We start from the raw sequence: 15,148 nt of genomic DNA on the forward strand, positions 1-15,148 counted from the left end.
TTCCTAACCTGTTTTGTTTGTTACGCAGTGTTCAGAAGCAAACAATTCCTGTGCTACTTCAAGGCAAAGATGCTCTAGTGAGATCTCAGACTGGTTCAGGTCAGTGTTTAATTGTCAGTCTCCTTCCCTAGGGCATATTAAACTGGATCTCAAATACAGAACCAAAACCTCACATTCCCAGTACAGCTCATGGAAGTGACAGGCTGAGAAGCCTGGCATGGGACTGCCGTGACACAGACAGATGCTGCGCAAACTTCTGTAACAACACAGTGGTGGGGCTGAATGTTGATGTGCAGCTGCCAGCCGTGGCACCTGGGCCTATTCCAAGGCTCATGCTGGGGGTGCAGATCCAGGAGGCCAGCACAGCTAAGCAGCACATGCTCTTTACAAACTTACGTGCTTGCTCTACAGCAGACTATCTGGATGTCTCATTTCCTTGGGTGGGTGGAGATATTTATTTAGATAGATCTTAGTGGGATACCACCACCTCTTTTTTTTTCTTTTTCTTTAATTTAACCCTTTGGTGAATTGCCTGTCAGTCTTCCATTCTGGAAAGTCCACTTAATTAAAACTTTTCCAGACCCTAACCTCCGTTTAAGAATGGTAGGATGAACAGTACTTTAATTTGCTGGAGTGCTGTAGTTGCCGCTTTTTTTTTTTTTTTGATGGAAAGTCTTCCAATTTTCTCCCTTTTAAAAAGGTAAAACTCTTGCCTATGGGATTCCGCTTGTACAGTCTTTGCAAGGAATGGAATCCAAAATACAGGTAGGTGCAACAGAATTAAATATACTTACTTTTGATATTAAGGTTAATAAAAATAAAATCCAGCTCTTAGCTTGTAGCCATCACTGTCTCTTCTTGATTCAAAGGTCGAGCAGTCTCTCTTCCCCTTTATTTGTACATGTGGCTTATGTGATCCTCCTGTACTGTCAAGGTACAGATGATACAAGAACAATGTTACACATTCTTCCTTTACTTCATGCAGTAGGCTAAATTGTAAATATGCCAAATTGTCACGTTTGGGGCAGGTAGAGTGCAGGAGAGGCAGTGATCTGGAAGCTAGGAGAGTAACCTTTGTTTTCAGTAGGCTGCTGCAGGTCTGCCACATCTTGTGCGTTTTATAGAAGTAGATCATCCTGACTTTCCTTATGGGTTGAAATGTTTCCAGCCCATCCTGGATTGCTACTTTCTGCAGCTGCTACCTACAGGTTGTTGCTGTGCATCAAACATGAGAGCATTTCTGCAACTCAGAAGTACAGGAGTGAAACAATGTGTGTGGAATAAAGTGTTGGGTATGACTGTGAGCAGGTTTCCAAGCAGGAAAGAGACTGTTGATTTTTTTTTTTTTTTTTTTTTTTTTTTTTTTTTTAAAGCTGGAAAGGGGGAATACCCCAAACTGTTGTGTACAAACTTGTACTAAAACCCTTCAGAATTCACTTTGTTGGCTAATAGGAGATAGATGTGGAAGCGCTCTGTTGATCAGTACTATGTTATTCTTAGTGGTCCTCTTGTCTTCTCTGTCTGCAGCGCAGTGATGGGCCTTATGCACTCATATTAGTCCCAACAAGAGAGGTAGGTGGCCTTTTTTCTTTCTGATGCTGTCTGAATGTGAGTGTTTGAACCCTGATTTTTAGTGTGTAGATGTGGGTCCAGCAGGGACTGTCTTAGGAAATGTTGTCCTTTTGCTCAGATCTTGCCCTCACAGAAAGAGTGAGGTATGTGTTGTCATTTTTGTTCAATGCCATACCAAAGTAAGAAAGAAGGAATCTCTTAAGTTTTCCTCATGCAGTCGGAAATGATTGTGAAGACTGGAGAAACTGTCTAGCTCAGTGCACGGGAGGGAGAAGATTGGCTAGCTCACACAGGTGGAATAAGTAAAACCAATGAAATCAACTTTGCAAATGTCTAGATTTATACAAGCATTTCGTTTTTAAAGCCCTGTTTTCAAGTCCTGTTTTCAATGAGTGAGAGCCGAAGATGAGGCTTCCAAGAGTTGGTTTCTCTACTGAACTCTTTTCTGTTTGATTTATATTATTCAGAATTGCAAAGGAAATTTCAGAGAAGTGTATCAACTTTTTTTTTTTTTTCCTTCATAAGTCAAATGATAATAACTTCCATGTGGATAATTGATTGCAGGTATCTAGTTTGGGGCACAACATTTTATGCAGCCTGCAGTGTAATATCTCAGCTCAGTTCTGTGAAAGGAGAAAGCTCAGAAGCTATTTAAATTTTTACAGCAGCAAACTTATTGCCTCTCTAGGATGCTGCATGAATACTAAGCATGTAAGAAACTGATCGTAAGCTTGTTTAAAGGTTTGCCACCGGGAGTACTTACGAAGATAATTTGTAATTGCAGTTGGTATTACTTTTACTTTGTACTGAATGCAGTGGCCTTTCTGGAGACCTCAGTGGATAATAGTATGTAGCACGTGTAGTCAGAGCTTTTAAAATAGTTTTACTCCCATAACTAAGCCCTGCTTACGTACTCATTCCATGAATGAGTCAGGGTGGCAGCATTGCCTCTCTTGGTCGTCTTCGTTGCCACAGCAGAAGTTACTGTCAGACAGCACATGAAACCCAACAGCTAAATGCTTCCTACTGACCAGCCATTTAGGTTTGCAAGCTCTGTACATACCATCTCTGTTCTGCTGACTGGGAAACAGAGAGGTACAAAGATCCAGAGGTGTGATCACTTTGTGGGTCAGGTCAGGGAACATTGTGGCCTGCCCTAACTGCCAGAAGATAACTAACCTCTGAGTTTCATTTTCTTGTCATAGTGGTTATCTTCGCGAAATTGTGCTATTTTCTCTTTCACTCTTCCAGTGAAGCAAAATCATCTGTGGCTTCAGCTTGTTTTCTCCCTGGGGCATTCACAGAAGTCAGCAGAAGTCTCTATTGTCCTGAGAGCTGGCTTGTGGAGCTGAACCTGTGGAGGTTTTTTGACAGGTCCAAGAATAATAAAAGAGGGATTATGCAATAGAATAAAACAATAAGCAGCTTCTAAAAGAAAAATTAAGGACGTATTTAGAATTCTGATGGCATACATACCTAGATTCGTTTACAGATTTTTTTGAGCCAGAGGGGCTTGTAGTCCAGGGGCATTTTCATAGCTCACTTTCTTTTGTTGGTTTCCATAGCTTGCACTCCAAAGTTTTGATACAATGCAGAAACTACTTAAGGTAAGAACTCAGTGCTCTATGTTCTTATTCCTTGAGTCTCTTGCTGTAAGATCCTAAGCAACTTCGGTTCCTGCAAATTCAGCTGGATGTCGAAGGAAGTCTAGCATGTGGCCCTTGAAGTTAGATCTGTTTGTCTTTAAGTGTGTTATTTTCCTGTGGCGTGTTTTAAACTATCACATAAACAATTCAGTGATTAATTATGGCAACTTAGTTGCACATGTTTTCGTAAACAAGTGTAGTTGATTTTTGCAATGTTTTGTTTTTAGAAGTATCTGCCATTGCTTTGGTCTGAGTTATGAATGGAAACTCTCACAATGACAAGTACTGTTTTACTGAAACTAATACTAGACTAGATTTCAGATGGGGAGTAGAACTTGGTGAACTGCTTTGCCAGTTGAATGGCTGGAGAAATTAGAAGGCTTTTAAAATCATTAAATGATAGTGCTTTCCTTTTAATTGAGGCAGACTATCTTACCATGGGGCTAGAAGGTATCTGAATCGTTTATCTGATCCATATTCCCACTCCCTCCTCTGTTGTTTCCTTGAAATAGTAAGGCACTTCCCAAGTCTTTTTCAGTGCTGGAATTACCAATTAAGATTTTGTTGTCTCATGCTAAGGTTTAAAGCATTTCAGTCTTCTTCGATAGTAGTTAGAAGTTATCATGAGAGGACTTTTGATGTTCTTCAAAGGATGAAGTCTGGACTGCCCCTCATTAATTGTTCTTTGTTACATATAATGTGTAGTAACCATGAAGTCCAGTGTAAACTATAGTAGTGACCTAAAGCAGATGATTTCGATTGTGTTCTGACTGGACCTTGGAAGGGTGTAATATGATTATATAATTACTGAGAGAGAAAAAGGCTAGTTGAGCTGTTCCTCATGCAATTACTCAAATGCGAGCTGTTGAGGTTATATTGCCTGGATCTTGCTTAGACATCTTCCTTATGTTAAACCTTAAAGAGAAACTCTTTTTGTAGAAACTATTTTGTTGGAGAATTTCTGGCAAGCAGTGACCCGTGGAAACTTAAGCCTATTTACGAGTCACACATTTCTGCAATCCTTACAAGCTGTGCTCTGCTTCTGTCCTGCATTTCCTCTCGAGTGAGGCAGTGGCAGTACTGTGCTTTGATCATCTCCCCTGTAAATATTGGGCAATATTGGATTCAATGAAGGATTGGACCTCATTAAAGTAAGTGGCAAAAACTCCTGCCAGTATCAGCGAAACTGACATTTAATGTTCACGGACATGGTGACTGCGTGCATATAATTTGTGAACATATACATAAACTTTATAGGCCCAATGGTTTTCTTAAATTTTCCCTGGCCACAGGAAGATATTACTTAAAGGCAAGATGAAGAAATAGCATTGTAGCTTGACTTTGAACATTTAGGCTGCATGGGGAGAAGGAAAAGAATTATTATTGTGTGACTGGAAGTGGTGCAAAAATGATTGCGTTTCTATCTTCCCAGACGATGTGGGAAGCAAGCTGCATGGCTAGAGCTAAAGGTGCCATTGATATGTAGCTGTGGGTGAGAGAGTGCATGTAGACTGTATCTCTTAGATCAAACCAGATGCACACTGCTCTCAGCCCCAGTCCTTTCTCTTTTTGCCAAGAAACATCATTTTTGGATTAGACTCTCTCTCTTTGTTAAGAAGACTCTATATTGGTTTTGGCTTTCCTTTCTGTAGCCATTTGCCTGGATTGTGCCTGGAGTGCTAATGGGGGGAGAAAAGAGAAAATCGGAAAAAGCCAGGTAGGAAGCCAACTTCTTAAATTGTATTTTGGGTTCTTCTGCTCTACGGCGTTTTTGTCTGTTACTCTTTTTTAGAGTGCTTTTCTTACTGGGAGAGAGGACTGTGAGTTTGGATTAAGCTGTGATCCCCCTGGATCTTACACAGACAAAGTGACTGGGTCAGCAGGAAGTATTCACTTCCCTGAGTTGGATCTATTTCTAAAATGTTGATGAGCCTTCTGAGAAGATGATCTCTTGTGTCAGTCTTTTTTTCTCTTCTGACAAACACCTGTATTTGCTTACCACCGGGTGCTGTCTACAGTATTTGTGATGGGGGAAATTGCTTTCTGGAGAAGAGATTTCCTGGTGTTAAAAATATCTTTCTTTTCCTTTTCAAGAATTGAATTGTAAGCTGGTAATCCAAAATAGAATTTTCATTTCTCTCTGCGTAAGCATACACCAGAAGTTGTTTACTCTTAACAGTAAAAAAAGGTACTCAATTAGAAAAGAAAACCTAGTATGGGTGTTTTAGATTTTTTAAAATATTATTAATACTTCTTTCCATCCTGTCCTTATCACTGAGTATGCCTCTGAGTATCAGTGATGATCAATGATAAAATTTAGCTGTGCAAGGAGTTTTGGTTTTAGTCACTGAGAAAGTACTACCCCTGCTAGTTTTACTGTGCTCATGATTTTTTCCCCTATAGATTCCGGTTCCTGACTCTGAGTTCCTATTTCAGAGTTACTGCTAACCTGTATGTTTTATTTTCTTTTTATTTCCTTTCTTTTTCTTTTTTTGTGGCTTTTTTTTTTGGATGTGTTGTTTTTTGTTTGGTTTGTTTTTTTTAAATCTAAACAGATTACGTAAAGGGATAAATATCCTAATTTCAACTCCTGGTCGCCTGGTTGATCACATCAAGTCCACAGAATGTATTCATTTCCGTCGCACTCAGTGGCTCATTATTGATGAAGCAGACAGGTAAACTTTCAAGTGTTTAGATATGGAAAATAATGATAATACCCTCTGCATCACAATTCACTAAATATTTTTAAAAGTAGTGGCTTTAGCCAAGCACCAGATGTGTGGGATTAGGAAGAAATGTCCACTTTGGACAGATTATTGTACAATTATTGCGAAGATTCTCTCAGTGGCTTCTGACATGTCTGACCCTGGCAAAAGTTGAAGGGGGAGCGTGAAGCTAGATGGGCCAAAGATCAGATCAGCTTTAGCATGTCTCCTATTCTTAATTGGCTCATATAGCATTGAGACTTTCTCCTCATTCCTTCCTACAGCATCTTTCATCACCTGTGGTGTTTTTGTAGGATCCTGGACCTGGGCTTTGAGAAGGATGTAGCTGTGATACTCAATGCTTTAAATGCAGAGAGAGAGACACGTCAGAATGTCCTGCTCTCAGCCACCCTCACGGAAGGTAGGTTATAGACACATAGTTAAAAAACAGGACTGCCAAATGCTGTCCATGTGGTCAAGACATTTATGTAATGTAAAATAGCACAGTTGGCTGAGTAGTGTCTTGTGATGCTTTTGGTGTAGTCCACAGCAACTAAGCCTGGCTAATCCCTGAAAAGTTGGAAGTTTGTGAAGGTGTTTTGTCAGCATCTGAGGCATGGGTTATTAGTTCCCTAACTGTCACTACTTTTCACTGGAATTGTGTTAGTTGAGGTTTTTTATGCTCTCCCCAGCAGCACCCCAAACTGGACTTCATGTATTTTTTAATTTTCTGTGATTTAGGAGTAACGCGGCTGGCTGATATCAGTTTGAATGATCCCGTCAGCATTTCCATAGCAGATGAAATCCAGAAGGCACTCAAACCAGCGTCACAAACAAATAGACAAGCCAGTAGTCCATCAAACGGCCTGGAGCAGGAAAACTTCGCTGTTCCAGAAAAGCTCAAGCAGTATGTTATGATGGTCCCCAGCAAATTAAGGCTTGTGACATTAGCAGCTTTTATCCTTGAGAAATGCAAGGTGAGACTCTGTTTGCATTTCTATTACAAAGTAGCCCTTTGCCCTTTCCAACTCCTTTATCTCTTACTCTGTCAAGGATAGCATGGATTAGATCTAGGGCTTTGAAGTGCATCTAGTGTACAGGGAGCCACGAGAGAACTGAGGTGCTTTTGTGTCTTTCATGCTGGCAGTGAGATACCAGTTCAGCATGTACTCGTGCTTTTTTTTGTGGGCTCAGAATTTTGTGTCAAACTCCGTAGTCTTTTTCTGGATAATCCTATTTCTGGAAGTGGAAGCCACTTAAATCTTATAATGATCAGGGAATTAGGAGAGGCCTGTGGTAATGGTCATGTGCAATTTTTTTTGTTTATCTTGCAGTTTGAAAAACACCACAAGATGATAATCTTTTTCTCCAGCTGTGAACAAGTGGAATTCCACTATGAGCTCCTTCTAAAGGTCCTTTCAGGAGGGCTGGAGTTGGAACAACCTGAACATTCATCTGTCTCCTCTGCGTGCTTACAGTTTCTAAGACTGCATGGCAACATGGAACAGGAAGTAAGCATTCTCAAAATGTCAGGACACACAATTTTATTCCTTATTCTCTATGATTTATTATGTGGTTATTTTGGGGAGGAGGGCAGAAGAGAGGACAGAGAGTCATTTCACCTCTAGGGGCCTCACTCTTCCATCTGCTAATGAGAATAAGAATATTGTCCCACTTCTGGAAAGTACCTTGGTAGCTGTATCTGAATAACACAGCTGAAGAGGCAAGAGGTGTTATTTCAGCAGGCTGAGGCAGCCGTTCTGTATTCCCAGTGGGTGCACTTAAACCATCTATGTATCCATGGCTCTCTCTCCTGCAGTCAAGACAGGTTTTTAATGCCAAAGGAAAACCTCATCCAAGCCCCAGAACATTACTACCCAATAAGTTGCCCCCGATAGGTGAGGATGGAGTAGTTTGGTTTTGGTTTTGAAGAACAGTGTCTTGACAGACTGCTCTTTGCCTTGGGGTGCAATAATAGCAATATAACAGTGATTACCCCAAATTAGGTCTAGGTTTTATCCAGATAGGCCTGGATGGTGAGATTGGAGCTTGCTACAGGGGCTGAGAGGCCAGGAGAAGAGTGTCAAATGAACTACCACTGCAACATTTCTCTCAGTAGCTGAGGGACCTCTCTTTAAAGTTCGTCCCCCGATCTGTGGTGGAGAGAGTTACCGCTCCACTCTGAGCTGCACAGCAGAGATGGTAAATGAACAGAGCTCTTCTGATGAAGCAAGAGGTGAAGAGCCATTGTTTTTCTCGCTTATTCCCGTCCTGCGGAGACCAGAAACATGTGCTTTGCTGTCCCTGCAGTCTGGCCTTTCTTCAACCTGCCTGCCTGAGCGAGTGAGCAGGCCTGGACTGGCCCAACTCTACCCTGACCAGCTGTTAAGCCAACAGAACACCACTAAGTAGCTGGCACCAGGGGAAGGGTTTTGCCTTTTTAGTACCCAGTGTGTAATTAGTGCTTGATGTCTTCAAATTAAGAGCATTAATGGAGCTAAATTGTGGATCCCATATGGTACTGCTGAGCACGGCTGCTGTCATTGTCAACAAGATACAGCGTGCTCTCTTCTTTAGTTTTTGTCAGCAGAGGGTTCAGTGTGTCGACAAGGCCCAAGTTTTCCTTCTCTCCTAGAACAGTACCTCTAGCTGGGAGTCAAGTATGTAAGGTTTCTTCTATATCATCAGTGTAACAGGACATTCACTTAACTCCTAGCTAGAACACTGAGAAGTTAGGCTTGAAACATGGAAGCAAGGATATTTTGGAAGGAGGAAGCAAAAGGGACAGGAAGGAAACGGGTGTGGTGTTTCTGAGGCCAGGCACAGCCTGAGCTCTCAAAAGGAAAACAGTAAATAGAATCAGATCAAGGGAGCGCGAGTGTGCGGTTGTTTCCCACAGCTAAGGAGAGGGAGTGTGGGTGGATAGGTGGCACTGGTAAGCGAAGACCAAACGCTAATGAGACCTTCAGTTAATACTGCTCAGAGATTGTCTTGTGTGATAGCAAATATCATTGTGATGTAATGTGGGTTGAAAAATCAGTTTCTGTTTCTTTTATCAAGAAAAAACTACACTCCGGAGTAGTTAGTTAAACTAACTGGAGTGTGCTTAGGAAGGTTTTGGGGCTGACAAAGCAGGAGGCTTTTGAAGGTAAGCAAGAAGCCTTACTGGCGAGTTCCTGCAGTTCTGGGGCTCAATGGCTCAAAGACTGCTGGTGGGGTAATTTGGGATCTAGGGACTGTGAACAGCCCTGCCTGGGAGCCTGAGCTTGTGTTAGAAGTGGAAGGAATTCTGCTGATGCAGACCAGCAAGGAGGACAAGGCTAGGGAGCATCAGCCTCTGACATGGATGGCAAGGAATGATCTCCATCCCAGTGTCAGCAGCCCCATTGGTGACGCTTGCCAGTACGAGGGCTTTTCCTGTGGGAAGGCCATAGGAGGGTGCACTGGGAGCTCTGTGGCAGCTGCCTGCAAGGCCCAGTAGCCCTGCGTCCTTGCCCCCTTGGGCAGGGGTTTCTGGCCAAGGTTTTGTCTCTCCTGCTTTGTTACTTTGAAGACTTATCCCACAACAGTTCACGTGAACAACTGTGCAGCTGAGTGTCCTCGATACTTAATAATGCCACAGTCAGTCCAGTGGCTGCCTGCATGCCCCACTGGGCATGTGATGATGCTGATCTCTTGTGATGTGACTGTATCGCTGTGTCAACAAAAGGGGCTTATCCTGCCCGTTGTGTGACTGGACAGACAGCAGTTAAGATGTACAGGTTTTTCTTGCATTCACAAAAGCCTACGTTGCCCGTAAAGTGTGCCAGTGCTTCTCTTGCTGCTGCCTAATCTTTTGCAGGTCCCCTCTTTATGTAAAACAGTTACTACTTTTTAACATACACATGCCATGCTCCTGTGCAAACTGCTTTGATTTGACCAAATGCATTCACACTTGTCCCAGACACTGTGCCTCCCTACCTGGGACTACACCTATGTGCCATACAATTTTTGCCATTTGCAGGAAGAGTCTGACTGGAACTCATGAAGCCAATTCCTTAGCTGTTGAAGTTGTACATGATATAGTGAAGGAGGCAGAGTTGTTAAATTGTTATGTTAGCTCCTTTGCTTTATGTTTGATTGTAATGTGCATAAGCACATGTTTCATTTTTCTGTTTCAATCATCTAGGAAAGGACAGAGGTCTTCCAGGAGTTCCTAAAATCCAAGACTGGCATCTTGCTTTGCACTGTAAGTAACTTAGAGTCCCTTTGCAGCTCCACACTAATGGACCTGTCTGATATCTAATGGTAGAACAGAGGATTTGGCATTGAGCTCTGATTCCAGCTCACTGTCTGACCTTGAGGAAAGTCATCTTCTTTTTCTGCATGTCACATGTTAAATAAGCACTGCTGCTCTCTGTGCAAACTGTTATCTGCTCTTTTGCTGCAAGGTGCCATATACAGAAAAAGCATATGTCTTACACAAGGGGTCCCTAAGTGTTTTGCGTGGTCTTATGTCTGGAAAAATCTGTCCATTTGAAGCTGGAACCTTGCCCTCTACATGCAGTCCATAGAACGCAATCGTAATTTGTAGTATGCCCCATAACTGCCAAGTAAATTGGGTGTAATGTGATATTTCCCATCTTACTGACTACCCCAAGGTTAGAAACCAAAAACCTGCAGGGATGGAAGGGAATCCCAACCAGAGAATGGTGTCGTTAGAAATGCAAATGCTCTGCTGCTCTTCATGCTTTGCCCTTCAAGCTTTGTTCAAGGGTGCGGAGGGAGAGATTCTTGTCCCCTACTGAAGTTTGCTGGCACCCTTGTATTGTGGTGGCACCTTCCACTTCTTGTTTCTGACCTGTCGGTGCCACAGCTAGCCTGCTGCAGTGGTGCAGAAGGCTGCACGATTTGCTCTCTAATAGTGGCAGCTGTTGATCTGAAAATGTGTGAATCTTGGCGATTTCTACCCACCGCAAACTTGTAAATTACAGCGATCGGGAGTAATTAGAGCTGAGAAACCCTCTCCAGCTCTGAAATGAGTCCTGTTCTTGAAGCACATTATTCTTAAAGGAAACCAGTTGCAATTTTTTTTCAGAGAGCAGGGGGTGAATTTTATCTTATTTGTATGCCCACAGTTCAAACTAGAACTGCCGTGTACATAGTAATGTTTGATTTAGTGTTGCCAAATTATATATTCTATCACCTGTAAAACTGTAGTTGTTACACGCTAGTCTTGGTCCTGCTTGTGTGTGCAACCTTTCAGTTATTTGATCAAGGTCAAAATGCATCTTTACAATGCATAGGTGTAACTATAGCTTGGTTTTCCTGTATATGGAGGTAACACTTAAGTGTCTCAACTGAGGAGGATCACAAAGCTTAATCATTCAGTGGTGTAAGATTAAGTGTTTTGAAGATAAAATATGTTTGGTAAATTCTAAGTGATAAATAGCTAAACTTTGTAACCTTTCATGCACATGCTGCCTCTAGCTGAGAAGTTTCAGGGAGATGTCTTGTTACTGAAATTTCAGTTTATTGAGTTTATAAAGACAGTGAATGCTCGATTTTAGACAAAGAGAAAACAGAATCATTTGGCTATCTGTTCCTGGGCGAGACCATTTGAAGGGGAAATGCAGCCTGTGGCAGGAAAAATCTGCCAGGAAATGCACAGCTGTTGGCAAGGTAGGAAGAAGAAGTTGGATAAAGAAATCCCAGTGGATGGGATCCCCCTCTTGAGACACTGGAGATGTGTTTTGATTTCCTGCCATGCCACAGACTCCGTACAAGCGGACATGGAATTGTGATGACAAGGCAAGTAGCCACATGTCAACTGAGCAGCGATTGTCGGGTGTTTGCTACTGACCTGTCCTACGTGGGAGGTAACGTGAATTAACCTAGATTGCGGTGAAGAAGGTGGTGTAAGGTAATGCATTTGTTGTGAGCCTCCTTCGTTTCAATCTAAGCTGCTTTGCATTTACTGCAAGGCAGGGATGCAGATTCTGACAGTTACAGTTACTATGGCTCAGCTGACACATGGTTAGCACGTTAAGCTCAGTAAGTTGTGTGTCTGAGTCCAAAACCTCTCTGTGCTTCAGCTCCTCATCTGTAAAATGGGGATGGTAGCACTGTTCTATCTTACAGAGATGTTGGGAGGACAAATGCATTGAAACCAGGAGGTGGCCTGTTACCACAGTAATGGGGACCATATGGACACCTTAATATAGAGATACCGTTTGCACAAGTCCCGCATTACAGGTGCCTCCCCAACGCAGATGTCCAAAGGGCAGCCAGGCACTGTGACCACCTCCTGCCTCTGAGGGCATTGCTTTTTCTGACGATTTCCTTTGTATCAGCAAAAATGTTTTGCAGAAACATGGTTCTGTTCTTTTAACTGCAAAATCACGGTTTGTGCCCACAAAATTTTGAAACTTGGCTCACAAAAGAGCAACACCAATAATGTTACTGTCCTTCCCTTGTCCCTTCTGCCGTGTTCTCCACCCATCTTTCCGCTCTAGTAAGCAATGGGACCTGCTGTTCCTTTTATTAATTTGCTCTATGTCATATGTATATTAATATATTCCATAAAATATTTCTGCCAGACAATATGAGCTAGCAGACAAGAAAATAAAGAAAGGCTGTGTATCTCAGAGGGTCTCATCCAGATTTATTTCTCTCTCCTTCACTAAAGTTCTTTGCGGCTTCCTTTGGGATGTGCCTTTTAAACAAGTTCATCTCTTCCAGGGAGAGAGGAAGGATCATTTGGAGATTGTTTGCTGTTTACTCAGTCACGCTAACTCATCTTGCCAGTTTTCTGGCGGCCCCAGCCAAGAGCTTTCGCCTCTGACAGCTTCTGTGCTCTCTCCTTCCTCCTCTGATTACGCAGCCCAATCTGTCACCCTGCCGATGGGGGTCTCTACCCTGCTGATGGCTTTCCACACTCGGCAGTAATGACTTTTGGCAGGCCGGGAAGGCGCGAGAGCTTCTTCCCCAGCTTGGAGAGCCGTTAGGCCCTCTCTGCCTGTTAGCTAAAGCACTTTGTGAGGTTCTTTGGTAAATAAATGAGTCATTTTAATCCAACTGACAGCCTGGCACCTGAGCAAGCTGCCTTCCATCTGTACTTCTAGGCCTCATGTAGGCAGCCAATTGTCAAGCTCAGGGCCTTCAAGACCTCACCGTTGAGTGTCTTTCAAAAGCAACTTTAGCAATTTCCTTTGCCCTAATTAGATTGTGTGAGAGGGACTGAGCAAACCAAGGCACTTGCAAAACTTTTGTGGCTATGTTGGTTCTGATCTTCTGCAGTGATGTCTCTATTTCGGTGTGGTGTTATTGCCCTCCGTTCCCTTGCAACCGCCCCTCTGTACCCAACCACCAAAAGCGCAGAGTTTTAACGTAAATTGTTAGGAGAAGAAATTTCAGCATTTGTGGGGGCCCTCAGGTGGATTGTACCTTGATGTTGTGCTGTTCTGTGGCTTGCAGTTAGGATCAGGGCAGGAACGTGGTTAAAGCTTCAGATTATTGTGTTTGCTTGGCATCTGGATATTCTTTAGAATTGCACTGGTGTAATTATTTCTCTTTGCTGCTGTGAGATGGTTGCTTAATTCTCCCTTCCATTGCCCGTTGAAAGGAATCGGCAGTGACCTGCTGAGGTGTCGTATTCTTGGTTTCCTTGTTACTAAGGAATGGTGGTGTGAGGTCATGCATGGAAAGGGGAGCGCTGTCTGGGGCAGTGGAAAAAAAGAGAGGGTGGTATATTGGAAATCTCTTTGGTTTCTTGAAAAAGCACTGGCAGCAGATTAGTGCCATGTGTGGAATAAATGTAGTGCTAGTAAAACTGGATAATTGTTGCCTGAGTTGTATTTCCTTTCTTGGAAAAGGTCACCCACAAGTATTTTTCTAAAGATCTGAGAAGCAAGAAGCTCATGTGCTCTGCCAGCAGAGGAAGGTAAATCAACTCAAACTTTTTATTGCAATTCTACCTTGCTGCTGTCTACTAGGGTCTTTGAGGAAAAGGAGCTACAGGAGACGCAGGTGGACTGATACTGAGGAATCTTTTGAGAGTTTGCAAAACACTCCAATTACCAGTAAATCCCAAGACACTTCTGAAGGAAAGCCAAGTTAAACCCCAGGAGAATAGCTGCTGCTATGTGTCAGTAACAGCTGAGTGGAGTTGGTGGCATTGTGAAAGCAACAGTGAATACAAGGCTGATGATGGGAGAGAGCCTCCTCCTAAAATGTTGTCCCTGGCTATTTATTAGGCTTTCAGTTAACCTTTTCAGCTTTCCTGCTTGCTTTGGCAAATGCACCTGAGAGCAATACTGTCTGTGGCAGTAGTTTCCCAACCAGAGGTGTAGAAAAAAGGTATCTTAGAAGAGGAGGGAAAGAATCCTGATAGATGAGAGAGGGATGGCTCCTGCTCCTGCCATCTACTTCTCTTCCCCATGATGGAGGTACCTCCTCCCGGCCCCAGGGCCAGCTTGGCTCTCTGTTTATTTTGGGTAAACTGACCCTGTCCAAGGTCAGAGCCTTCTCATCAAACACAACCTTTCCTATACTACTGGGTGTGAGAAAGAGCATGATACAGGAAAAGACCAAAGACTTATCAGCGTGGAAGTATATAACAGAGCCAGCCAGATTTGAACCAGGCGTCAGCATTACTGTCTGATCGTGCTGTAGAGTTTATAGTCTTGTTATCCTAGTAACTGCTGTACGTGTTGCCCGACTTCTCTTGACTTATTTTCTCCAACCTCCTTTAAATGACTTTTTGTACATCTGTTCATTCTGACTCTGGGAACAAGTCGTTTCTTAATGAGCGTGTTGGAGCGAAAGTGTATGCTGTTTCAGAGTGGGCGCTGTGGAAAGTGTCTCCTCTTTTACTGCAGTTGGAGCCACAAAGCAACCTGGCTAGTGCTTATGGGAAGGCCTTTGCTGCCAAAACATCAGCTTCCTAGTCTCTTAACGTGTGTGGGAGTTGCATGAAAACACTTCAGTGGGTGGCTGACACATTTTTAGTACATTAAGCTCCTGCTTACGTTCTTAATATATTCTGTTTTGCAACTAGCTAAAAGATACATGTGTTCCAAAACATTTCCTAACAGAGTTAAATCTGCACACCTGCTCTGTTATTGCGCGTGGTGAATGTGAAATCCGAGGAGTATGTGAGGGCATTACTAATGAACAGAAAATCAAGAAGGGAGATTGAAACGTGTTTGCACTCTCTCTCCATTTTGAACAGTATTTAAACTCTCT

General features: G+C 42.8%; 1 protein-coding gene across 6 annotated transcripts in view; it reads left to right on the top strand.

Moving 5' to 3' along the window:
- The window catches only part of DDX31 (DEAD-box helicase 31), a 48,712-nt gene that overhangs the window by 3,189 nt on the left and 30,375 nt on the right, over positions 1-15,148 (top strand). For 5 of the 6 annotated variants that reach the window (XM_086763612.1, XM_086763607.1, XM_086763608.1 and 2 more), the window contains exons 5-14: positions 29-99; positions 701-765; positions 1,528-1,572; positions 3,138-3,179; positions 4,871-4,935; positions 5,774-5,893; positions 6,238-6,344; positions 6,665-6,900; positions 7,258-7,434; positions 10,092-10,151. In XM_086763612.1, coding sequence (XP_086619738.1) covers positions 29-99; positions 701-765; positions 1,528-1,572; positions 3,138-3,179; positions 4,871-4,935; positions 5,774-5,893; positions 6,238-6,344; positions 6,665-6,900; positions 7,258-7,434; positions 10,092-10,151 — 988 coding nt within the window. The remainder of the gene's footprint in view (positions 1-28; positions 100-700; positions 766-1,527; positions 1,573-3,137; positions 3,180-4,870; positions 4,936-5,773; positions 5,894-6,237; positions 6,345-6,664; positions 6,901-7,257; positions 7,435-10,091; positions 10,152-15,148) is intronic. The other variant, XM_086763609.1, reaches the window with a different exon arrangement.

Source organism: Chlamydotis macqueenii, chromosome 20 (genome assembly GCF_036417535.1).
Source record: "Chlamydotis macqueenii isolate bChlMac1 chromosome 20, bChlMac1.mat, whole genome shotgun sequence".
NCBI classification, from domain to species: Eukaryota; Metazoa; Chordata; class Aves; order Otidiformes; family Otididae; genus Chlamydotis; species Chlamydotis macqueenii.